Raw genomic sequence first — 25,565 nt, forward strand, 5'->3', positions numbered from 1 at the left:
GAAAGAGAAATATGCATGCAGGGCTTCACAGCACTCTTGCAAAAAGAGAGGAAGAAATCAAGACTCTTATGTGACCACAACTGCTTACAAAGCTAGTTCATTTCACAGAACCATCTGTAGAAACTAGTTCTTGAAAGCTCTGAGAAATCTTTATGAAATGAAACTGTATGCCAATTCATAAAGATGATGGATTGTGCATTTAAGGAAAACTCATTTAAATAAAACCCTGTACTTCAAAACAAAAGATTACATTAGAATTAGACAATAAAGGCAGAGTGGTGCGGAGGAATGACAGTGAATAAAATTCTTCAACTTAACATTGCATTAAATGAACAGAAATTTGCACCCACAAAGCACTAACTCCAGCGGGTTTTAACACAGGCAAAAAAGATACCTAGTGGCAGGAGAGAAGGGGATTTCTTGTTTTGGGTTTGGCTGGGTTGTGGTTTGTGGGTGTTTTTTTCCAGGTAAAAATGAAAAAGAGCTAAAGTTTCAGGGAAGATACTTTACTTTGCATAGCCCATGCTTTACCTAGCAGAGTATAAAAGATTATTTATTGAGAAAGTGCCTGAAAATAAACAATTCTGATAGCACCATAGACGAGATACTTAATGAAGAATCAAGAAATACTGCAGTACGTACCTAATGAATTATTGAACATTTTGTTCATCTTAAGATGTGATCAGTGTTTACCAAGATCTCAAGGGGGAATTGTACCTGTTTCCTGGATTAATAATCTGATCCAAAGGGACAGATTTAATGTTTTAAACAGCTGTGGACTTAAAAGAATTTCAAGTTTAATCACAGCTGTATTCTTGCTGCAATAAAATCTGAAAAGAGATCTTGACTGCTCAAACCATGTAACAAGCAGGGGATTATCCTTGCTTATTCCAATACACGATTCTATGATGACATGCACTAGTGTATTAAAATACATTTGAACAATTGGGCTTTACAAAAGATGCTTAGAAACAGAACTCAGGTCTGTCTCAAGCACAAGGCCTCCCCCAGGACAGGCCTCACAAATAAGATGGAAGCAGGTTTGACTCATCCAGAAACACTGACAAGTATAACCCCTAATATGAGGTGCAGAGATACCCATTCATGTTGCCTCAAATCCCAAGCAGTTCCAAAGGACTCATTACAGATTCCCTCTGCATTCGCTTAAACCATATTGTAAGCGATCTCTTCATCTGACAAGTTCTCAAATGTTTGCAGATCAGACTATTTGAGTTGCCACAGGCTCCTCTGAAGCATTACCTATGAGAATTACAAATAAGTTATTAACAGAGTTACTTCAGAAAGAACTAATGAAGACCTAAACTTTTAATTATATTATCCCTAGAATTTTTATTTTAGAAATTAGGTTTTTTTCTACCTAATGACAATTAGGCTTAAATGAACATAAGTATCCTTGATATTTCAGGGAATAGAAAATCTTCAAATACAGGAAAATTTAGTTTTCCCCAAGAGTCTACAGTACCTACCTTAATTGTTCAGTTTGGTCTAAGCTTGAGAGGGGCTAGTTTCCTCTGCTAAACTATGAACAGAGCAGCACTCGAGTAATGCTCCTCATCTCTTTGGTTGCTTAGGGAACTCCACTGAATCCTGCAATACAATTTGACTTTGGATCCCTGTGTCTGTCATCCTTGCACTGACTGCAACATTTCTGGCATCTGGAGACCAAAGAGCACAGCCAAACTCATCAGCATGAAAAAATACTCCATGGAACCACCAAATTCTCAGTGTCACTGTGGACTTGCCATTCTTGGAGAAAACTCAAAACTTGTTTGGACTAGGCCCTGAGCAATCTGAAGTTTGCCCCATTTTGAGCTTGACTGTTAGTCCTCCAGAGGTCTCTTCCAAACTAAGTTTTTCTATGTGTTTTTTAAGGAGCATCATTTTTAAGCAACACCAGCTGGCACATATGTATCAAAACTGTTCTTCCCTTCTTAATCCCAGTGGACATGGAACAGTCTTTTTCAAAGTCTCAGTATTTGTCTTCATAATAGTAGGTACAGATTTTGCTGTCATGGGTGAGGCTAAAACTTGGTGGGCACAGTAATATTCAAGTTAAAGATGACAACTTGGAAAGCAAATCCCTAATATCTGATGGAGAAGCAAAAGTACTTGAAATAAATCCTCCTTAAATTGCGGCTAGAAGCTGCAGATCCTCAGTTTCCATGACTCAGCTCTATTTCTGGACCAGTACAAACTTGCTATAGTAGAATAAACTATTTTCTTCTTTGATCTTGCTGCATATTTCATACTTTACAATACACTCTAGCAACATAATAGGTGATAAACTGCCATATGGTATCCTGCAAACACAAGATAAACTTGAATAAAGACAAGGCCAAAAGAAAACTGTCAAATTACACTTTATTTGTATTGACAAGATAGGCAAAAGAAAGACTTTGTGTTCAGAGATACAAATTCATTATTTGCTGACAAAATGCTCTATACCCATGTTGGGTATTTCCACTTTCACAACAATACTGAGTGGATCTTTAACAGGCAATTCTTTATCCTAGGATAAGGAAAAAGAATGCCTATGAAAATAATTTCATAGGAAAATTTGTCACCTGCTTGTGGCTCCAACTTTACTGCTGAGTTCATGATTGGCAGCAAATAATTACATTTGGCCTCAAAAAACCCATATGTAAAACTGTAAGATCATTAAATAATAAGCATTAGCAGCATACCCAAAATACTTCTCGTACAAAGAACATTGCACTTGAACATACACAAGCATTTACCCTTATTTACACATTAGAATGTATAGAACAGCAAGACTGATATATACAGAAAAATAGCAGAAACCTTAACAGCCCTAGACAACAGCATATCTAGTGTTGACTCCTTAATTTTTCCATACAGTTTCCCAGGATGTCTCATGATTTTTTTCACTATATACTATTGCATAAAAATAGACTTTACAAGAAGTTCAGTCCCCAGTTAACACTTCAGAATATGTCTATGTATTATTAAATGTTCACTGCACTAGGGAGCAAGGTAGTCCAGGTCAGCTCCTTATTAAAAAAAACATAACTTGACAGGCGCTATCTATTTAAACACTGTGCTTTACTTTATAATAGACACTGAAATCACTTAGCTGTGCAGTATCTACCCAGTGAGTTCCAAAGGGAGTTCCCTACCACACAGGATCTCCCACTGCCTTGCAAGCAATGAGATTAACTTCTCCCTGCTTTCTGCGCTTGGAATAAAGATGTACCACTGGATCTCTCTGCTCCTGATGCCTTCTTGATTAGCATTTCCCTTTGGGGCACTATCAGTTTCTCCAAAGTGATCCAGTGTTAAATTCTGCATCAGATCCTGATTCTGAACATCATCAAACACAAATGTAAGGGCCTGCGGATATGTCTGATAACCCATAAGTACTCTATCTAAATCCCGGATTCGTCTTCCATCTGCAAGCTGATACTTATCTCTCTTTGGTGGTTCCTTAGCAAATTCAGGTAGTGGGTAACTGATATAATCTTCATCAAAGAGGAACAAATCAGAGCTAGTTAATATAAGTGTTTTAGGTTGAAGTGAACTAGTGTTTTGGGCAGAACCTTCAACATGATTTACTTGAAACGCCAACACATACAGAAGGATGTTGAGGGACTGAAGATTAGTCAAACCATCCATCTTCTCTGCCACTAGAAAAGCAAGGTCCCCAATTTCCTCTTCATTTGGATAAATAAATTTTACTCTGCTAGAGTGAATCAGTTCATAATTCTCCATTTTTCCTGCAAGAAACATATATATTATTACACTTCTATTCAGTACTATACAATACTTAATGCATTAGGATAAGCAAAAACCTTTGATAGTTGGCTGCAGCTGGAAGAATTCAAGTTTTGTATTTATTCATTTATGGTTTTACTTATATACAATATTGGAATAATTTTATTTGGATGGCAGATCTCTACTGGAGTCTCTCTTGCATTACCAACATACTTTTCTGCAGTTTCTAACCACATAACTTCTTCTGCCATCACCCTCAACTAAAGGAAATACAGCTGGATTCTCATCAGAGACTATCTACCTCCCTACCAGCTGACCTCCCCTGCCTCCTTCCCACTCCCCAGTTCTGAACTCACTGAAAGCATTATCAGATCACTGAACACAAACTTTTCTTTTGAGCTGAGAGAAAAGGCAGAAATACAATAAAAACAGAAAAAGACGACTCTTATACCCCTACTAGATGTGCACATTCCTCTGCTCCATGCTACTCTCTGGCAGGAGGTGACACTGCAGTTGCTTATTCCCTATAAGTGCTGAACGACACAGAAAAGCTTGAAGGAAGCATGCCTGCTTTTTTCACATAAACCACTTGGTCAAATAAAAGGTATGACCTCCCATCAAACCTTGCACTTTCTGGGCTTACACAGCTCCTTAAAAAGGTAGCAATAACAATCATTCTTCACAAAAATGCCATTTTATTTCATACCTTCAACTGGCTTTCAGAATTCTAAGCAAAAAAGTTTCACCTGATACTGGAATTGAACCTAACACACCTTAAAAAAGTCTAGCTTTCACTTCACTACATTCTCACAGAATGACAGGATTCTTTTATTTGACCAAGTGATGAAAAATGTAACCTTCAGACTTTGTTACCTTCACCGTTCTTTGAAGGCTTACAAGACTTCATAGGTTAGGCTGAAACTTGCAGCGGGAGCTACACTAGTACACTCCCCAAAATACTGTATAGGAAGTGCTCTTTCTGCTGGACTCAAGAAGCCACCACTAACTTCACATGTGCAAGATTGACTATATTTAACAATTCTGTTCAGATAAGACACATGCAAGATAACTGAAGTCAGGGATTTTGGTTGAAGTATCAAATAGGAAACAATTGATGCATAAATTTCCCTCAAAAGTTTTTAATCAGTACACTTTAAATGATGCCTTAAGTACGATGCCTAAATAACTCATGACATGCAGAAAAGACCACTTACCTGTGTTTTTACTCCCAAATTCAGAGTAGAAGTCTTTATCTACTGGTTCAGGTGAAGGTGTGCGTGCAAGCAATGACAGAACTGCCATAAGCTGCTGTATGAAGGTGTGAGTGTTGTAACTGTCTCTTGTCAGGCAGGTGACTATATGATCTGCAGAGTGTCCTGAAGAGAGAACAGAATATAAACTACTCACAGATCTGTATATGGCATTATCCTAATTTCTTCAACAAACATGCGACCGCCACCAAAAAAGATTTCATGCTAGGATTATTTCTCCTGAAAACGTGCATCATAATTCAGAAAGCTTTCAAATCCTTGGAAAATAATAGAATCCTTACAAATCCCTCAAAAAATAAAGAATATAATTTCTCTTGATTTAAAATATGACATACACTTATGATCTAACTGTTCAACTATTGCTGTAGGGGTTCAACTTTATCATCATCTTATGTTTACAGTTTATCTTACAGAAAAAACTGCCCTCAGCTTTCTGTGTAAGGTACTTTAAATAATTTCTGCAAGAGAAATTCCCCCCGCCTCAAGGTCTCAACACAATTAGAAGACATTTGAGAATACAGGAATGTATGATTCACATGTAGTGGGACTCTGAGGCAATGCACCAGCCCAGAAAATTTACCCATGTTATCTACATTAAATTTAAAGTTGACATCATTACCTTTCATAAACTTTAAGGCCTCATTTTCTACCCAAAAAGTCAACCATCAACTACGCATTTTTCAATGCGGGCAGTACCTTGATTTTACTCTTTGTTGCAAGCCAACGCCTCAGAACAACAAGAAAGTCTTTAGAGTTCCCTTTTGATGTGTCCTTAAGACAGGACAATTTTTAAAAGCACTTGTGGGACCAATTAGTTCATTGATATTAAGCTTCCCAGTTACCTTCATTACAAGATGTTGCGAGACAGTATTATCAGCCTACTGGTAGAGCACCAATGTTACATTAACTTGATTTTTTTTAAGAAGCAACAAAATAATATACTCTTCCCTTTCACTAATAAAATAAAGACAGGAATCCATCTAAGACAAGACTAAACAGACAAAATAGAACTGGAAAAACTTAAAGCACAAGATGTACTCACCAGTAATTCGGAAGTATTGGTCAAACAGGCCAACATTTACTGACTGCAGGTCATTAAGTTTTAGCACAAAGCAGCAAGAGAGGTGGAAAGAACTATTTTCACAATCTGAGTTTTCTTTGTTCCAAAAATCTGTTGAAAAAGGATATACGATAAAAAAGTAAAAAAAATATTCTTCTTTCCTTAAGCATATTTTTTTAATGTTAAAATCTTGTACCTATATCACACTTGAAGGAAGACGTTAGGAAGAAAGTGGGAATACTAGCTAATTATTTCTCAAGCAAATACAACCAAATCTCCTCGTTAGCAGTGTTTCTTGAAGTAGCCATCACATCACAGATTTAAATCAGCAGATTCATTAACACACCACTCGCATGAATTGAAGGCACACCATGAGTTTCATTACCCTTCATTTACCATTTTGGTTATGAAAGAGCCTTTAGCTACCCAGGTGATGCTAGGGACTATGAAATGACATCCAAGAAAAGCACAGATACAATGGCACATGGAAGGGTCTCTTTTGAGAAGCAGCCATGACTCAAGACCCTGTTTTTTGACTATAAAATCCTCGCGCAAGTACTTTGCATACAGCAAACTGTGCCACACTCTCCCTCAACTAGGATGTCCAAGTAAGAGTATCAACAAAAACTGGTACTTAAACCGAAGACAAACACACAGACAGGGATTAAGTTGGTAACCTTATTAAAGGATCAAAATAGCTATCTTACCTGACTGGTGCTCATCAGCATGAATGAAAGAATCATCCAACAGAAAGTAAATAGCTTTTGTTGAGAGAAGCACACAAGCCATCACTTCCACATTGGGAGTCTTGTAAAACAGAACTGAAGACCACATGAGATGTCTCAACTCTTCATTTTCCACCTAAGATGTAAATTGTATTTCATAAATCACTTGCACGCTTTGATATTTCAGATAGTTTCATCATCTTAGAGGCAATTTTAGGCTACTAGAAAAACAATTTCAAGATCTGAAGCATCTGAACATGCTATAGTCAAAGAGCAGAAGTTCACCTCAAAGCTGCTAAACACTGCAGCAGTCTACCAAAAGTCTTTTGTGTTTACATAAGAAAATTATTTTTCTGTTGTGGTCTAATTATTCCAATTATTCCTTGTTTTCTGACCAAAACTAGAAAAAATAAAAACATCTAGTGCACAAGAAAGGCTTTCTAGAATAGATACTGCAGCCAAAATTTTAATCAATAGATGAGCAGTGACTCCCAAGCCTCAACTAGTCTATTGAGCCTTCAGATGCCACTGTGGGGTTGGATTCAAAGATCCTTAAGAGAGGACAGAAACAAAGCTTGCCCACTACAGCTGCTGTTCCAACTAGGCATCTTCCCAGCTTCTAGCTTGATGAGCTTACTGCAAATCCTCAAGAGAGTAACCTTTCTTTATCAGCTTCTCCTGGTGTAAGAAGAGAAGCACAACTTTAACTTGTGCTTACTTAAAAGATTTGGAAGTGAGGTAAGGGAATAAAAAGTCTCTATTTCTCAATAAGCTTTTTCAATTGACATTTGTACTCAGACCACAATGGTTTATCACTCAAAAAGCCACACTGTGAATTTAAGGTAAGATTTGTACTTTTAAATTTTATGTTCCCCATACAGACTATAAATCTGTTTTTCATAAATTAAGTTTATCTGCTCATGTTTCTGGAGTACCTACAGCCATGCACATGTGTTGTATTCATGCACCGATACTACACAAAGGAGTCAGGACACTTATTTATTGATTTAACTAGATACCATCCCAAAATAATTCCACTCCAGTTATTTTTTCTTTAAAGTGGCAAAAGGAAAGAAAAGAGGAACATTCTTGGAGTAATCATATCTTCAAGATATACACTAATGTACTCTCCTGTTCTGCATCAAGGATCCTGAAGGCAAAATATGCCTGGCAGGATCCCAATCACTCTAGCAGGGAACCCAAAATGGAGAAACACAAACAGGTTTCTGCCCAAAACACTTCCAGGTTTCACAGAGCTTAACTCTTGTTTTTAAGTTTGATCAGGAAAGTTGTTTTTAAAAGACTGTCTAGTACTGAAAGGCCACAGGCACTTTTTTATACACCTGGGCTAGGCACAATACCTCTGCAACATTGCCATGGAAAAACTCAACTAGGGCACTTCCTTTCAGCCCAGCCACATACTGCAGAGACACAGAAACATGAAGGTGAACAGGAATCTGGTTATCTTCTGTTATCTTCTGCATGAGAAATTCAGATGGATATAAAGACGACAGCATCAGATGAGGCTTGCAAAAGCTAGAAAAGATCCAGAAAACACATCATCAAAATTTAAGGAAATACACAGCTCTTCCCCTGCAAGCATTAATACTTTATTTTTCATTCAGAAATTAGGAACAGGCAGCTTCTATCCTTAATAGTTTACTTTAAATGATTTATCTTGAGCATAGCTGTCAATCTGCCATGATCTCAGCCTGCAAGCACAAGAAATAGGAAGTCTCCTTCCACCAGAAAATATATTTTATGTTGCAACGATAAAACAAAACAGGAACAAAAAAAAGAGGTAGACAGATACAGTCCAGGATAACCATTCACACATGCTACAGACTAGCAGAATGAAAAAATACTTCCATCAATACTACAGGCCAAAAATAATTACAATGACAACTGCAAACACACTGGCTAGGCCACATTAAGTTCAGCACTGCGCATCAGACCTTTTATGGGAATTGTTACCTTGCTGACTGACCATGTCTGTTTGCCTCCACAACATGATTTCTTACAGCATCTGATTTGCTTGAAGCTTTGAAAATAATAATAGTTTTAACATCCTGCAGGAGTGTCCTTAAAAGACTGTAGATTCTTAGAAAGTGGAATTTCTCATGAGGTAGAACAAAAACTGCTCTAACAAATCTGTATCCAACAAGTAACTCCAGCACATGCCCATCCAAAAATGAACCCTTCTGCTGGATGGAACCATGAGTCGGATGCAACACAAGTGATGCTAAAGGAATCCTGTTGAGCTTAAATACACCTCCCAACTCTTCTGTGCCTACCCATTTACTTGGCAGTAAACTGAAATCCACCTTTACTATATACAAATGCTGGGGTGTTAGAAATATCCAACATGGATGGACCACACAGGGACCCTGGTCAGAAGATTTATACACTGAAGAATAAAGTGCAGAACACAAAACATTTTTTGACCATTCTTTGTTATTGCCAGCTGACTCTGGTTGATGCAAGATTTTCTGAACATTGGTTTTATTCCCATAAACAAGATATGTTGGGAAACAACCTTTTATTTCAACATCTTCTGCTGAAATGCAATTCAATTCCATAAGCTGACAGAGAAACTCTTGGAGGTTTGCTTTTCCACAGTACAATGTAGAGCTTGGTAACACTGAGGTGTGGTGTTGACAGCAACAGGTGTGTAAACAGGAATAAAAGTCTTGAAGATTCTGGGAGTCTGAAACAATAAGCAAGCAGTTGTCACTGTTTTTCAGCTTCAGTGTTAAACAGATTTCTGGCAGGAGGAAGCCAAATTCTATTAGATCAGTATATGGAAAACACAGTGTTAATTTCAAGGCAGAAGGGATGTGCTGGCAATTTCCTCTCAATTCCTGATGAGGAATCTCAAACACCGCTAGCATATCATTGGTCAAAACCAAACATGAAGCAAACTGCCTGAGTCCTTTATGAACGTGAATAGAAAAACTCCAGAGGATTTTGACTACATCAATACTCTCCACTATGTTGTCAGATGACCGAGTATCTGAAGTAGTGCTGAACTCAAAAGTCTGATCTCCTTCATGAAGTCCCATTTCAAAATATCCATCTTCCTTGTCTGTGGTTCTGGAATCACTTCCTTTATTCTCTGTAAAGGAGGGGGGTGATCTCTGCACAGTCTGCACTATCAAGGCAGAAAGGTGCTGGATAAAATCTTGGTTTGTGGCAGTGTATGACATACAATTAAAAGGCAAGATGATGGTGTTACAGGGGTCAGGCACCGCACAGTGTTCTTCCTCTGAACGATCAAAACTTCAAAAGAGATAAGCCACAGTGAGTACAAGCTTCAGTTTAAAAACAGTCATAGCTACCTACAATTCATGGTGCTGCTGCTTAGAACTTCGAGGTTTACTGTTGTTAATACAGTTAAGTCAGTGTAATTTTGTAAAACATCTTTGTACTGCACACAGCCATTGATTTTTAAAGGCTGGTAGCATGTAATTCTATAGAAAGTAAAAACTGAAATGTTTAACTCATCTTCCATTTCCCATCCCCAACAAGCATATCCTTACAAGTTAAAGCACTTTGTAGTACAGCTATTGCTGGTTTTGAAACTACCAACTGCATTCCACAGTTCAAAGGTTGAAAACACTTTACACCATGAAATTGATTTTGGTTAAAAAAAAAAAAAAACCAACATAAAAACAACAGAGGCAGCATGCAATGAAAGAGACTGTTTTGCCTTAAAGGCCAGGTTTAAAAATGCAGCATCCACTTTTATTACCCAAAAGCTAACAAGGATTTAAACCAGAACTTAGACATCTAGCTTACCACATATGATGACCGCTTCCATACTCTTTGCATGAATCCAGTAGGGAGGCAGGTGCCTAAGGAGAAGAAAACATCAGGAAGCTATCAACTACTTACAGCTGCTGTCAGACTTCAGCATACATGAAAAGCAAAGTGAACATTGGCTCCCACTTTTTAAAGCTAGCCGACTCACTGCAAAGTCCTGACTGTTGTACTCATGGGCAGCTGAACAGCTATCCTTTGAGGATCCTGAAACACTGTTTACTTTAGGTTGGGCATTCAATTAAGGCAGGAAAAGAATGAACTCCACTGCTAGCTTGAGAACAGATCCAACCTGTGACCCATAGACATTTCAGCACACTATAAATTTTTACTGAAGTGAGGCAAAAAGGTGAAGGAACTTGACAAAGACCAACTATACCAGTAGCAAAGGAAGAGATTCCCCCAAGTCTTGCTGTCTCGTTCCTTGAAGCCATGCATATGAAGAGTGTTTCCAACACAACAGATGAAATCACAATACAGAAGTTATCAAACAGCAGGAGTTGGAAGGAGACAAATTAAGGCCATTACCTATTGACAGGGAGAAGATCCTTCCACTCTACTAGCAAGAAAGTAGATACAATAGAAGTCTTACACTCAGTATCTAAGTGGATATTAAATGATGTGATACTAATATTGGGTAAGCATCTCAAAGTCATGACATAGTGACAACAATTCTCTGCAACTCTGGTAAACTTGGATTATGCATTTAATTTACAAGGTGGACCAACCCCTTGATTCAAATTTGGGGCTACCTCCTTTTACATTATAATAGCTCTGAGAATCAAAAAACGTTGCTATGGATTACTATGATAACAGAAGTTTAATATCAGAAATAAGCTTACAAAAACACTTTTAAAAATACCATTAAACAAACAGAAGGATGGCAACTACCTGGTATTTACATCTGGAGTCTGGTATTTCAAAGCATCTCTGGGGAACTGTATGGTCTGTAGGAGTCGAACCACTGGATTGCAAAAAACTGCTGGCTAGGACTGTTTCTTCACAAATTATTTCTAGAACAAATATAAACAGCTCTTAAATCACTGAAGTAAAACCAAAATGAATGTCTAATAGTATTTGCCAAACCAGTGGAATTAAAATTGTATAAGACCTGACCATAAACCTTCAACTAGACTCAGAAGGTCTGGTCTCTCAAATGCCACTTAAGACAATCATCTCACCTTATTCGGAAACTTTTTGAAGGGTTCAAAGCTGAATCATCAGTGAAAACTTATAAATGCATATACACCAACATTCTCAGGCACATTTGACTTTTTGCCTGTTTGATATTCACAGCATTACGCTGACACAACAGAGCAAATCAATTTTCAATATTACTCCTGAGCCAGCCAGCTCAATTATATAAACGTGCAAATAAACAACAGAATTAGTGTGGGTATGTTTCTGGCTTAAGCATAAGAACTCCTGCACATATGTTTCTGGATTGATGGTAAAGTTTAGTAGGTTACATCAAACCATCTCACAGAGGAAACACAAGAGTATTTATTATTTGAACAAAATACTGTGTTAGCAAGAAGGAAACTCAGATTGACAGGAAAAACAGAACGTGACAGCATTATTTTTGGTTTTCTGTTTCCTGTATAAATATTTAATCTTTTTCCATAAGCCATTTGCTAGTGACATTTAATTTGAATAATATGTAACGGAAACAGATGGTGTCTAGAAAAACTGCAGAGAAAACAATTCATAGAAATAGCATATCAGGAAATTAATTCCATTATTCATGATTTAAGGTCTAAGTGAAACTAATTGCCTAGCATATTTCCATTTTTTAAAATAGACTTCTCAAAATCAGTATTTTGAAAACAATCCTCAATAGCTAAATATGTAGTAAATAATCAATTTCTATTGTTAAAGCTGAGAAACAGCCTGCCCTAGTCCTCATTTTCCCACTATTTATAAAAGCCTTCCCCAAGATTCTACTAAAGGAACCTTATGGAGAAGGACTACAGTAAATAAACCTTGAATCTTACACCAGTCTTTCTATAAAACTCCCAAGTACTTCAGAAAGAAAGATCTAGATTTTTTTTTTCTCCCAAGAGTCATTTGCTCCTAAACATTTACTGTAATAGAAAAAGACTATTGATGAATAACTTTTAAACAGTCAGTGATTGCTAGCATGCATTTTTACAGACAGTCTGGTATAAAACTGCATGCTGTTACATAGACAAACTGTCTCAATCCTGTAACTTAAATGCTTAATACTTTAAAGCTAGCATTGACTTCATTTTGGAAAAACCAGCATTTTATCTGCAGATTAAGTCATCTAGAAGGACTACAAAGGCAAGTGATGTACATAAATAGCAACTAAATCTGTATCTAAGTTGTCTGTCCTTTAATAAAATGCTGTCAGAACAATTTCATTTTTATAGAGTGAACTAAGAAACCTCTACTGATTTTGCAGAAATCACGGCAATGGACTTTTTTTCAAAGATGAAGCTTTTCAGCCATGTTTCTCTCCCCCATCCACCAATTTACTGGTAAGAGTAAGCTGTTCCACCCCATGTTATTGAGAATATAATCTCTGCTCTTTTAAATGGTTACGAAGTCTTCTCCCACTGTTCATATCCTACTTCACTTTAAGTTTTTATTAGGCAAAAGCAAAAAAAAAAAAAGTATCTTTATCTGTTCTTCTCAGTCACAAATGACTATTCACATAAGTCAGTCTTACGGGCTCCCTGCAAAAGATGAAAGATAAGCCATTCTTCTAAGTTCCTAATGCAACAGGCAACCTTATTTGAAACATACAGTAAAAAATTTTCAGGTAAGGTTAGCAGGTGCTGTAGAGCACAACAGATGTGCTGAAATCACAGGCTTAGCGAGAACACTAATCCCACAACTGTCTTTTACTCATCTCCTTTTTCTATCTTCCTTCTGGTTTGATAGAAATGCAGCTCTTGCAAAAAAGCAATAATGGCACATATGCTGCTTGAGCTCACATTTTGCAGACCAAGAACAGGTAGAGAAACAATTTTAAAACATGTCTATACATGCCATAGTTTTCCATTAAGGCATGTATCTAAACTAGGAAGAGATACATAGTCCTCTGCTGGTGATTTCTGCAGGACGGTGCAGTAACAGACGACCTGTACCCAAACTGCCACTACAGTTAATTAACACTACACCAAACAACAGGTCAGTTTTGCTGATTCACATACAACTTTCCATTTTCTAAGCCAATACTACCAGGTCTTTCTGCTTTGTCTTGATAAGCCCTATATCCATGCACATAATATTCATGTATATCAATGCAGCTTAGAAAAGCAGAACCAAGAGGCTCAGCCCAGCAGCACGATACATACATGATTACCTTGGCTGGAGCTGACAGGACGAGGCAGAGAGGGAGAGGAAGGACGAACAGTAAGAGAAGAACAGTTTGATTTGGAGCTGGCAGCAGTGAGCCTGGAGTCCTCACTGATCTAATAAAGAAAGTATGCAGTGATTAAAGAAAAAACCTAAATACCCAGGACACATTAGATCCTGAACTAAAGTAAGTCTACACAAGCTTTCTCAGTTTTAGTAAAAGGAAAGTTAATGCCAGCTTTTTTTTTGGGGGGGGGGGGGGGGGGGGGGTGCAGGGGGCAGTGCATCACATCCTCTGAAATTTCTATTTTCACACTAAGTGGAATCCCACTAAGAATTCATTTAGAGAAGTCATTCTGATCACTGACTAATCACTGTATTGACAAAACTAGCAGCGAGTTTCACAAACCATGAGAGAATGAAAACAGGGACACTGTTGGGACAAGACAGGTTCTGATAATAAGTTTATTACTAAAACAAGACTAACCAACTACACAGCACACAGACACACATGACAGAAGGCAAGGAGAATTCAGATTTCTGATTCTTTCCCACTGCTAAATATCCACAAGAAGAAAGTCTGGGAAAGTCATTTCAGTACTCTGCAACATAAGCAGTAAAATCACACCCCTACAATACTTGCATAAGACAAAATATGGCTGTTAAGGTCAACTGCATATTCATTGTGTACACCATTAAGTCACGTTATCTTTTCCTCCCACTTCCTCTCTCCTAAGCCAGCACAAAAAGGAAGGTCAGATAATTACTGAAATTACACTGAAAACTAAATAGGAAAAAGAGGCAACACTAAAAGTTCATACAACTTTAAAGCACAAAAAGCGTAAAAACTTTAACGCTAAGGAAAGTTTAATGAATTCCGTTTAGATCTAATTTGTAGAAGTCTTTCTGTAAGCTTCTGTTGTACACAGCACATTCTACTCCTCTCACAGCACCAAACTCACCTTTTTATCAGAGTTGCTCAGTTTGTATTTCACCTCCTTTGCTTTTTGAATAGCTTTTAGCACTTCCACAGTATCTAGTTCCTTTTCTGTGGTAACAATGTTATCCAAACAGACCTAAAAAAATGTGAAAACATCCAAAAATATTGAAAACAAGGCAGCTCTACAATTTATTTTTATTAATGTCATAATCAAAAATCATCTTCACTTAATAATGCACAAACTATGTACATCTTTGTAACCATTACACAAAAACAATTATCACATTAGACGTTGCTCTAACATGATAGGAATTCAGTGCAAACTCAGAAATGCTTGGTAAGCTTAACACCCTTCTAGCACAACTCTGTTTCAATATTAACATACTGTTACCCAATGAAGACAAGGCAGACCTTAGTTTAGATCCAGGAGCATAGTTGAATAATGTTAATATGGTTTCATTCTCTAAAGACCTTCTCCAACACACACTAAAGACTCATCAAGTTTTGGAACATTCACACTACTTTCCTCACCAGGCTTTAAAAAAGATTTTTTCAAATGCCAGCTTCAAAGGAAGAAGTGCACCATGGCTTACCTCTGAGGCCCTGTCCCCAAACTGAGCAAGTACTTTGGTCCGGTAATCAGGGATGATGCTCAATGGATTGCTGGATAAGACCACCTTTTCTAAGCACGGGAGGTTTCCTATATTTTTTACTTCATCAATCTGGAAGTTTTTGAATAAGGATGAATACAGATTAGCTAAATGAAAATGAACATACAGACTGAGCATTTCTTGCATAAATTACATACAATAAGCAGGGAAAAAAAAAAAAAAAAAAAATCGCTCCAGCCACTTTTATTTATTTGCAGTTTCACCCACTGAAAGACATTGCTTGTGATCTAAAGCACAATTCAACACTGAAAATCAACAGTTACCTGTTCTATTTTGTTGTTGCTCAGATCCAAGTTGACTAATGAGTACAGTTTGTTAAGACCACACAGCCTTTCCAGCTGATTTCCTGCTAAATTCAGAGTTTTGATGTTTCCCAGTTTTGTGTGAACACCTTCTAGTGATGTAAGCTTATTGTAGGATAAGTCTAGGTGAACAAGGTTGTAAAGATGCTACAAAAGCACAGAAAATCCATGTCATACACCAATTCATTAAAATTAAACAATATCAAAGACATTGTATTATGGCTTGTTCATTTTTTTTGTGCAACAGTGTTTTCTTGCTGGACACTGCCTAGCATGAAAAACATGACATGAAATTGTTGATTACACAGGTTCAAGCTTGTAGAAAGGGAACTTCCTCAACTACATTTTTAACAACCCACAGATACAGCTGGCAGTGAATGAATTTAGTTAAACACTAAATGTTTTTTGTCAATATTGGCAAAGAAATTAAAATATCCAGAGCAAGTAAGAAGTGCACCATTAAAAGAGTACTTGATGTTATCGAGGATAAGCTATTTGGGCTTAAACTATTCTCCATGAGAAAGATGAGCAACAAAATTCTAAAGCAAAAAAAAAAAAATCTGTGTTCTAAGGTCTCAGGAAGTCTGGGGGGAAAAAAAAGTCACCTTCAAAAGCACCACTTGCCTGTAAATTTTCCACCAGAGACACCCCATTGTGACTCAAATCCAGGAATTCAATCTTTGGAATTAATTTCTAGAAGACAAGAAAAAAATGCATGTGTTAAATGCATTTTAGCTTATAAATAAGGCCATACTTCCTTCACTATCAGCTGACCAACAAGCAAAGGAAAGGTATCATCTGATGCACAGCCTCTCTTCTCAGCTTTTGGTATTAAAAATGTATTCTGTATGACCTAGCACAACAAGAGTTGAATCTTGCTTTTAAGAAAACCAGGTTACTCTGAGAAGCATGGTTAAGTTTTAATTTGAAACCTGGTTTCTCACTGAAGACAAGTAAATTGCTCCCAGTTCAGACCCATTAACTATAGATCAAACACATTAATAGGTGTTTCCGTCTTATCTAACAAGTATATCTATGTTACACAGGAACATGGATAAAGAAGATAGTACCAAAAACCAGAATAAGTTGAGTGATTTGTTTCCATGTTTTGATTACACTAGCCAAATATTAGAAGGTCACACAAACCTCTCAAAAATGCACTTTAACCCAGAAAGCCTCTTATTTTTAGACGACTCAAACCTTGAATTTGATGCGGAATTTTGACATCAATGTATTTGCACCCACTTTGTTTCGGTTGTAATCTCACCAATGATTTGCCTTGTAGTTAAGGCCTGGACTCAGACCTGAAACACCCTAAGTCTACATCACAAAAAAACCTGAACAAGAAAACTGCACTCCAAGTCCATGATCTCTAGTCTATGTCTAGACCATGTATGTCTAGCTACAGACATAACTGCTTCCTGCTTCACGAGAGTAGCTCAAGTAAAAAATCATGTTCATATTTGACACATGTTCTAGTGATGAATGCTAGATTTTTTTTTAATAACTGATTACAAAATGTAATTCTAAGGTACTGGCAAAATACTCCAAATTTTGTTTCCATGCTCTTTATATCGTTTTGATGTCAAGGCAGCTGCCAGCAAGCCACAGGTTTTTAAATATGCAGGAAGCTTCAGCCTTGATAACACTCCAAAGTTGAGCTGAAGAGGTGTTTTGCTCTTTTAAAAAACAAAACAAAACAACCCCCCCCCCCCAAACTTTTGTAAGTGGCCTAAGGCCAATGCAAACAGTAAAAGCATGTTTCAAAAAGTCAGTATTCATGGAAGTGTTGCTTACAGAGCACAGAATGACAAACTTTGCTCCTTTAGCAAAGAAAATACTGTCATGGTTTAATCCCAGTCAGTAACTAAGCCATTCACTCATCCTCCCCGCCACAGTGGGATGGGAGAGAGAATTGCAAAAAAAAAGTAAAACTTGTGGGTTGAGATAAAAAGTTTAATAGTACAGAAAAAATAATAATAATAATAGTAGTAAGAATGGAATTACAATAATAATAATAAAAGAATTGGAATATACAAAACAAGTGATGCACAATCCAATTGCTCACCACTCACTGACTGATGCCCAGTTAGTTCCTGAGCAGCAATCACCCTCCCCAGCCAACTCCCCCCAGTTTATATACTAGGCATGACATCACATGGTATGGAATATTGCTTTGGCCAGTTTGGGTCAGCCGTCCTGGCTGTGTCCCCTCCCAACTTCTTGTGTCCCTCCAGCCTTCTTGCTGACTGGGGACAAGAAGCTGAAAAATCTTTGACTTAGTATAAACACTACTTAGCAACAACTGAAAACATCATTGTGTTAACATTATTCTCATACTAAATCCAAAACATAACACTATACCAGCTACTAGAAAGAAAATTAACTCTATCCCAGCCAAAACCAGGACAAATAACAAAGTAGTAAAAGAGAAAATCTCCTAAGCATTAACTTGCGTAGCTAATAAGCATGAAGTAAGTGCAACTGAAAATCTTTCAGAAAAAAGATATATAAACTAAATGCAAAATACCTGCTGTGTAATGTACCACAGCAGATCAGTCATACGTTCTTCCACAAATTAAAAAATATCTCTTACCACTGAATCATCAATTTGAGATACGCTATTGTGACTCATATCCAAAGTTGTTAAAGTTCTCCAAGTTGGGATAACTGCTGTCACTGGACAACTTGAAGTTGCACCCTCTGGCTCCCACTGATCAAACTCAGAGGCCTCAGGCACCAGGATTTCCTATTTAAGACAAGCACACTAAAATATTATGCTTATATCTTCATTGGAAGCTAACAGTTTTGCAAACAATCCAAACAACCTTATGTAAGTAAGGAAGATCTCTAAGCTTTATAATCACCTAGATTAAAGTTGTAAGTCTTAAAATGTTAGCTGACTGGGTCAGAATTATTTTAGATCTACAGGCAGGGAGTTCCAACACTAGCAGCCAATCCAAATTGGGGAATGTGGTAGAACAGAGGGACTGTGAAAATTATGGTACTGGATATCCCTTGCCAAATCAAAGCCCAGAGAAAAGAATAAGACATATGTATTTGGTTCTGGAGGAGTAACAGAAGCATACATTCCAATAAAAGCATCAGAAATGTCCCTGTGAAGGGACACACACAAACACTTTCTCCGCTCAAAGTTGAGATTCTGAAAGGTTAGCAACCCCTTTCAGTTCCATGGTTTTAAAAGCAGAACCTGCAACAGGCAGCACAGAAAAGTACATGGACTCCAAATGGAATTTCCACAATGGGCACGTTATTTTTGCAGGTGCTTTGAACACTCACCAGAAGTAGGAACTCACTCTTACCTTCATTGATGTTGCTGAATATCGAACACTCATTGTGGCCAGAGCATGTTTTGATGAAGTCAGCCCTTTGATAAGCTTTCCCCCACAATGACTGATCTATTTAAAAAAATAGTCATACTACAAAGTCAGAAATGCTAGAACAGACAAATATGAGACATGGAAGAGCCAGCTAAAAGCTTCAATAGCAGATTCTCTACCAATTTGGAAAGTAGTTACAGCACTCCCTTAAAATTTCCTGAGATTATCAGGTCAGAAATACCAACATTTGGTAAAGCTAAAGCAAGAAATTAGAGGCATGACTACAGAAAAAGTGAAATTCAAACATTTATTTGAACAAAGCTTCTTCTCCATTGCCTTTCTACCTGCCCCATGTATTCTTCAAGGTAAAACTACCCAGGCAGTTTAACAGGGCACAGTATTTTACTGTTACCAAAAAGAAGTATTTCAAGCTATGGCTTTACCTGCAGACACATTTACTTATGTACTGTAAGTTCTTTACTGTAAGAAAAAAGAAATGCCTAGGAAGTGAGGATAGTAATCCAAGCATTTAATACACTAGTGAGCTAATTGCACAGACTAAGTTTAAGATCACAAAGTCTTTTTTCTGTAGCTCAATTTGGAACACCACCAAAGGTCTGCTACAGCCTCTGTCCAGCAAGCAGGTCCTTCTCTGTAGACGGTCACACACTGTGCAACCACAACTGGCACATTTGCTGGTGTATCAGGGAAACCACACTAAACTGAGACACAGAGCTCCTGCCACCCTTGAAAAAAAATATTCTTTCCAGATTAACACTGTTAATTTTTGGAAGTATTTACTACTAGATGAAAATGTCAGTCTGGTGCCAGTCAATCCAAAATTTTTCACAAACATACAATTACAAAAGTCTTCAAGACTAAAGCCCCTTTTTTTAACCCCCATATGAAGCAAAGCTACACCTGAAACTATCTATGCTCACAGGAAAGGGGAAAATTGATACTATTCTGCAATATCATCTCTGCAGTATCTTAGACTCTCCCACTCTTCAGCCCACTGTAGTTTCTTTCCCACAATAAAATGTCAATAAATCACTGACTTCAGAAATCCACTTCAGTTTTTAACCAAGTCAGTCTCATATCAATGAGACAATTGTATTTATATACTAGAAGAGGTACAGCATCCACCAAAAGTGGACACAGAGAACAGACTGCAAGACAAAATCAGATATTATCTCTCTAGAAAGATCCAAAGTGGTCAGAAAAGTATTTCATAAAATACTCACTGAATAACTTCTACTAGAAACCCTGTCACTCACACTGAAAGCAGACCAATGAAAAAATTCTGCAAATTATCAAGCAAGAACCACTATACCCAAAAGCATACTTCCACAAGCAAATTTAATGTCAGGACATTTTCACAAATATTTGGCACTTTCCAAAAAGTACTTTGTAATAAGAGATCCCATTATAACCCATTTGTTAGATCTTCAAGGCAATGTAAAGCCACCCTGTTTTAGGTCTTGTGTATATGCTGGAAATCACATTCTTCTTGACACACACAGTACAAGCTATTCTAAACATTTAAATTTGGCATCCTTATTTCCAAGACTTGTGAAAAAAAACAAAAAAACCACAAAAACCCAAAACATTGTTTCACAAATGAAACAGCCCTTCCAAACATTGCAGTCCCCAATTCTAGCACCAAATCAAAGCATACAATTCTGAGACATGCAGCAGACCTGGCATTCACAGAGCCTCTATAAAATTATGAGCAGTATCTCAGTCATACCTCTATTTGATGAAGCGATTTGAAAATTGACAGATCAAAAGGCAAGAGATGCTCCTGAATGTTACTGGTTCCAAAAGGTCCCCCTGTTCCAGTGACCTAGTAATCAACATTTAAGAACAGAGTCAGTGCACGTAATCCAACTGGTCCACATTTCAGATAGTCTTACACAGGCAATAGCACAAATACAGCATCTTGGAAAGACAGCCAAAGTCCAACCAATTTTTCAAGTGTGGAATTATTCATGAAACTTGCCAATTAACTCTTCAGGAAAAAATTGTAGTTGCTCCAGCTAAGTCCGCTGAACTTGAAGCACTGAACTTGAACTGCCACCTTGTGCTTGTATTTTGTAGCACATGACGCATGCAAAAAAAACCCAAAAAGATACCATAGGCAAGACTGACCAAGGCTTCATTCTCAGCTGACCAAGCCAGAGCAGCATTCACTAAAAACAATTTCCTTGAAACATCTGGATCCTCCAAGACAGAACAGTCCTCAATTCCACTACAGGGGATGAAGTTCAAGGCATTGACAAGATGAGTTTGAAGAAAACATTAGACATTGGTACACATCTAATAAAAATGCATCTAGTATTTCCATGTGGTCATTGGATTCTGGCCTCAGAGCATGTCAACAGCATAAGAGACAGGTGGTTTCATTTATGTTTACTGTGAATATAATTTTGGGAGAAATATCTAAGGTTTTTTTCTGGTCTCATATGTATCTTACAAGGTCTGAAGGTACCCACTCACAAGCATTCAGAAGTGCCAGAAATTCTGAAGATGGGTATTTTTCTAAACAATATGCTCTTCTCCAGCCAGAGAATCCTCTGTTCAGAGCATTCTATACACAGAGGATGGCAAAGGCAACTGAAGATCCACAGAAATATGAGCACAGCTGTGGTTTTGCTTTCACAACTTCCTAAGTACTCCAGTGAAGCTTCCCCCAATCCACTACTTTGTTTCCCCTTTGAACACACCACACAGTTAAAAGGAAGCTCTTCTTGTAAGAAAGGGGCTAAAAAGAGTTTGAGCTATAGCAAGGAGTGTTAAAAAAAAATTACTCAGGAAAAGTCTTTCCAATCCACTTATTTGGTAGGAAAAAAAAAATTGGCTCCAGACAAAAATGATCTGTTCTGAGGCCATTTTACATATATTCTGAAATGGTATTTTAGCTAGAAATTCAGGGCCATCTCATCTATGAAACTGAGGTTTTTGAAAGTTAAAAAACCCAAACTAACAGATACAGTCAAAGGTGAGAAAGGGGACAGGATTTATATGCATGTATGCATATGTATACATATACACTGGCCTAAGCACAGTGTCTGCAAAGAATGCAGGGTTGAAGAGAATAGTATTTATCTATCACCCTATTCCTACTAGCACCCATTAAGATTCTGTGACTGCATCTCTACAGAGAGCACTGCTGAAGAGACCACATCAGACAATCAACATCTTTGTTAGAGAACTATATGCTATTGAAGGTTGACAATAAACACCTGTTTAACATTGACTTCCAAATGCTTGCACTTGTTTACTATCCTTAAAGTTCTTGTGCATTCAAACTAGACTCCAAAAGTATGCTAAGAACCATGTCAGTCTGGTAGAAACAACATCTCCAGTATCTGTGCAAGTATAGCTCACCTTTAAATACTTGAGTCTACAAGTGAAATCTAGAATATGACCTAGATCTGTTTTGGCATCTCCATTAGCACATGTAGGCTTCCCTTGTAGCAACTGTTGAGTGACAGCATATAACTGCAAGGGTCTGATCGTGAAGACTTCTCCAGCCATTAATAACTGCTCTCCTGAAAAACAGAGTATGATGGTATCAAATACAATGCTGCAATGGTTACAAAAGAATAAGTGGTACATGGAAGATCTGATGTTAGAGATTACATGTTTGTCATTTATACTCTAAGCTCATAATTGAGGTACCAAAGCAATGTCCTTTTTTGCCACTTTAAACTACAACAGCTGAATTAAGAATTTTTTTTAACACCAAAATAACCTAGGCATTCAAATGGGCACTCATCATACAAGCCTGAAGCTCCTAACACAGCTAATGGCAAATTTCCCTCAACCTTAACAGGACTGGAATCAAGGTTCATTTATATAATGTAAGAGACACTAAACTTTTTCTGAGATATCCTTAAGTTCTATAGCAGTTAGGACATACTCTATTCAGAAAAAGCAGTGCCTGCCATCTAAAAACCAGGCCTTACATCTTTTGCTATGCTGCCTAAATGCAGAACTGTAGCAAATATGTTTTCTCGGAAAGTATGAGGACTTTCACCACACTAATACCAACGCAAACTCCCAGAACAGGAAATGCATTATCTGATAATATTTTTACAATCCCATTTCATTCTAGGAACAGCAGGAAACAGCATCCAAAAGCCTCTGTGAAGGCACCATAAGAGTTAACATGGACTACAGCAGTCAAAACACACACATGTGGAATTAATATCTTTCTCCTCTTCCTTTTAGGGACATCAGTTTGACTTCATAGACAAGAGAGCATCAGCTTTCATGATAAGCAGAGTTCTCAGAAATGCTCTGAGGAGTAAAATTCCCTTTGGCTTCAGTGGGAGCAAGTCCAAGATTCCAGCTGCACATTACTGGAAGGCTACACTAATATACAGCAGTCAGACACCAATGATTCTGGTATCAGTGAGACTGCAGGCACTACAAAGTCAGGGAAGATTTCTTCAGGAGCTTCCTTAAAATTGTTCCAAAATTTGCTGAGCAGACCCTCTGAAATGGCTTCACCTAAAGTTAATTTTGTGCCAGAACAGTTTGAAATGGCATGCTGAAAAATGCATCACCTATCACCTCAGCCAACTGGAATTATACAGTGGCATCTAGCATGTTCTTCAAAATAAAATTAGCATTGGTTAATCATTTCACATGCCTCCTGCTGTTAATGAACCAGTTAAAGCTGTTGCAGTTACAGTAAGTGCATGTCATTTTCATCTGCCAGCCTCAGAAAAGGCCATCCTTTAATTAACTGACCAGAAGGTCTCATGTTTCCTGAATTCTGGAAGAACAATATTAATTTAGATATGTAAAGTGGCCTCTTGCATTTAACACACACTGTATCAGGACTCATTGATATAAAACAGATTTCCTTACAGGTTACACTAAAACATACCAAGACAGAAAGCTTAACAAAAGCTTCTGATCACCAGTACCACATCCTATCCTTTAAGGACAGACTAGTAGGCCCTTTCCAAAACCTAAATTCACCAATTTCTCTGTTTTGTTTTCGTTACAGCTCCTCCCAAAATGCAGCTTGAATCAAAGTGTAAACAGCAAGAAAAAGGTGAAGAGAAAGAAGGGGAAGAAAAAAATCTCATAGTCTGACATGGAAAATTCATCTCTCATTGCCTGGAGATTCAAAATCACAGGTATATGAATGCATGTACATAGAGGAAACCATTCCCAGTTAAATTCTTGCAGGTTCTTTACCTTTGTGGAATAGCTCTTCAGCCAATGCAGCAGTGATCCCATTGATCTCCTGCAAAGAATAAACTGTTGTAATCAAGTGTTATTTACATACTTATGGTTCCAATTTTTCAACATGTACCTTTGCTGAAGTCTCCCTTTTTTGCTGTGGCACAGGACTTTTTTTTTTTTTTTAAAACAGAAATCAACTGTGATTGTGTCTTATGGATTTCTTTGTAACTTGAAAATACTTCATAAAAATGACCTGAAATTATTTAATTTCATATTATTTTAATTTCCAACCTGGAAGATACTGAACTACATTTAAATAATCACATCCTGCATATATTAGAAAACAGCAACAGCAACTAGAGCAACTATTACTAGCCATCATTAGCCCAACTTGAAAGAAAGCTCGTTTTTGAAGAGACTATTACAAGTATTGTGTTCTTCAAATTTTAACATTAAGACTAACCTAATGCATCAATCACTCAACGTTTCCTCAGAATATCACTAATGCACAGAAAACTTTAAATTAACATGTCTACAGGGAAGAAGAGATATATAAAAAGTAATTAGTCTTCTGGAGTTCAACTCTATTATGCTTGCTGCAGAGCAATTCAAAAGCCCCTTTTCCCCATCCTACATCTTCACTACCCTCCTGGACCTACCCAGGTGCTCAATCTCCATTCCAGGCACTGACAGCTCTAGGAGGAAAGAAAAAGGCTGAAAACAATGCAGGGATTTGTTCTTTCTGAATCTGAAGGTGCACAAAGATCAGTACCAGTATTTCCCATACAGGCATACTTCTCTCCACAAAACCCAAATGCTCTGTGGAAGTCCAGAAATAGTTCTGAACATTTCCAACAGTTCTCTCTAAGGCCCACAAAAAGAACAAAATAAAACTATTTGAGATAGTGAAGCTTCCCCTAGACACATGCATCTCATTTTAAGGTAGCCGCAAAGGATAAACATACTATGGATCATCACAAAATGAATATTTAATGAGTTTACTTTGCTGACAAATCCCTCATGATTCATAACAAGGGAATAAATCCACAGGACATCTGCAGCAGACAGTTCAGCTCATTTGGTGAGGCAAGCATTTTAGAAAAGCACATTCTTAGTATAACTGAAACCCCACTCACTGAGGACGAACAAAGCCT

At 37.4% G+C, this 25,565-nt stretch overlaps 1 protein-coding gene across 2 annotated transcripts in view; it reads right to left on the bottom strand.

Annotated features, from left to right (window-relative positions):
- Positions 1-2,365: 2,365 nt before the first annotated feature.
- The window catches only part of NISCH (nischarin), a 32,363-nt gene continuing 9,163 nt past the window's right edge, over positions 2,366-25,565 (bottom strand). The window contains exons 4-21 of one of the 2 annotated variants that reach the window (XM_029996067.2): positions 24,424-24,472; positions 22,597-22,760; positions 20,957-21,052; positions 19,189-19,284; positions 18,462-18,614; positions 16,490-16,558; positions 15,827-16,012; positions 15,486-15,614; positions 14,915-15,028; positions 13,960-14,068; positions 11,520-11,641; positions 10,608-10,663; positions 8,784-10,088; positions 8,171-8,345; positions 6,792-6,945; positions 6,067-6,195; positions 4,968-5,129; positions 2,366-3,755 (exon numbers count right to left, since the gene is read on the bottom strand). In XM_029996067.2, the coding sequence (XP_029851927.2) occupies positions 3,127-3,755; positions 4,968-5,129; positions 6,067-6,195; positions 6,792-6,945; positions 8,171-8,345; positions 8,784-10,088; positions 10,608-10,663; positions 11,520-11,641; positions 13,960-14,068; positions 14,915-15,028; positions 15,486-15,614; positions 15,827-16,012; positions 16,490-16,558; positions 18,462-18,614; positions 19,189-19,284; positions 20,957-21,052; positions 22,597-22,760; positions 24,424-24,472 (3,897 nt within the window). In that variant the 3' untranslated portion in view covers positions 2,366-3,126. Of the gene's footprint in view, positions 3,756-4,967; positions 5,130-6,066; positions 6,196-6,791; positions 6,946-8,170; positions 8,346-8,783; positions 10,089-10,601; positions 10,664-11,519; positions 11,642-13,951; positions 14,069-14,914; positions 15,029-15,485; positions 15,615-15,826; positions 16,013-16,489; positions 16,559-18,461; positions 18,615-19,188; positions 19,285-20,956; positions 21,053-22,596; positions 22,761-24,423; positions 24,473-25,565 lie in introns of those variants that run through there. The other variant, XR_005930992.1, reaches the window with a different exon arrangement.

The sequence above is a fragment of the Aquila chrysaetos genome, chromosome 20, assembly GCF_900496995.4.
Source record: "Aquila chrysaetos chrysaetos chromosome 20, bAquChr1.4, whole genome shotgun sequence".
NCBI lineage: Eukaryota > Metazoa > Chordata > Aves > Accipitriformes > Accipitridae > Aquila > Aquila chrysaetos.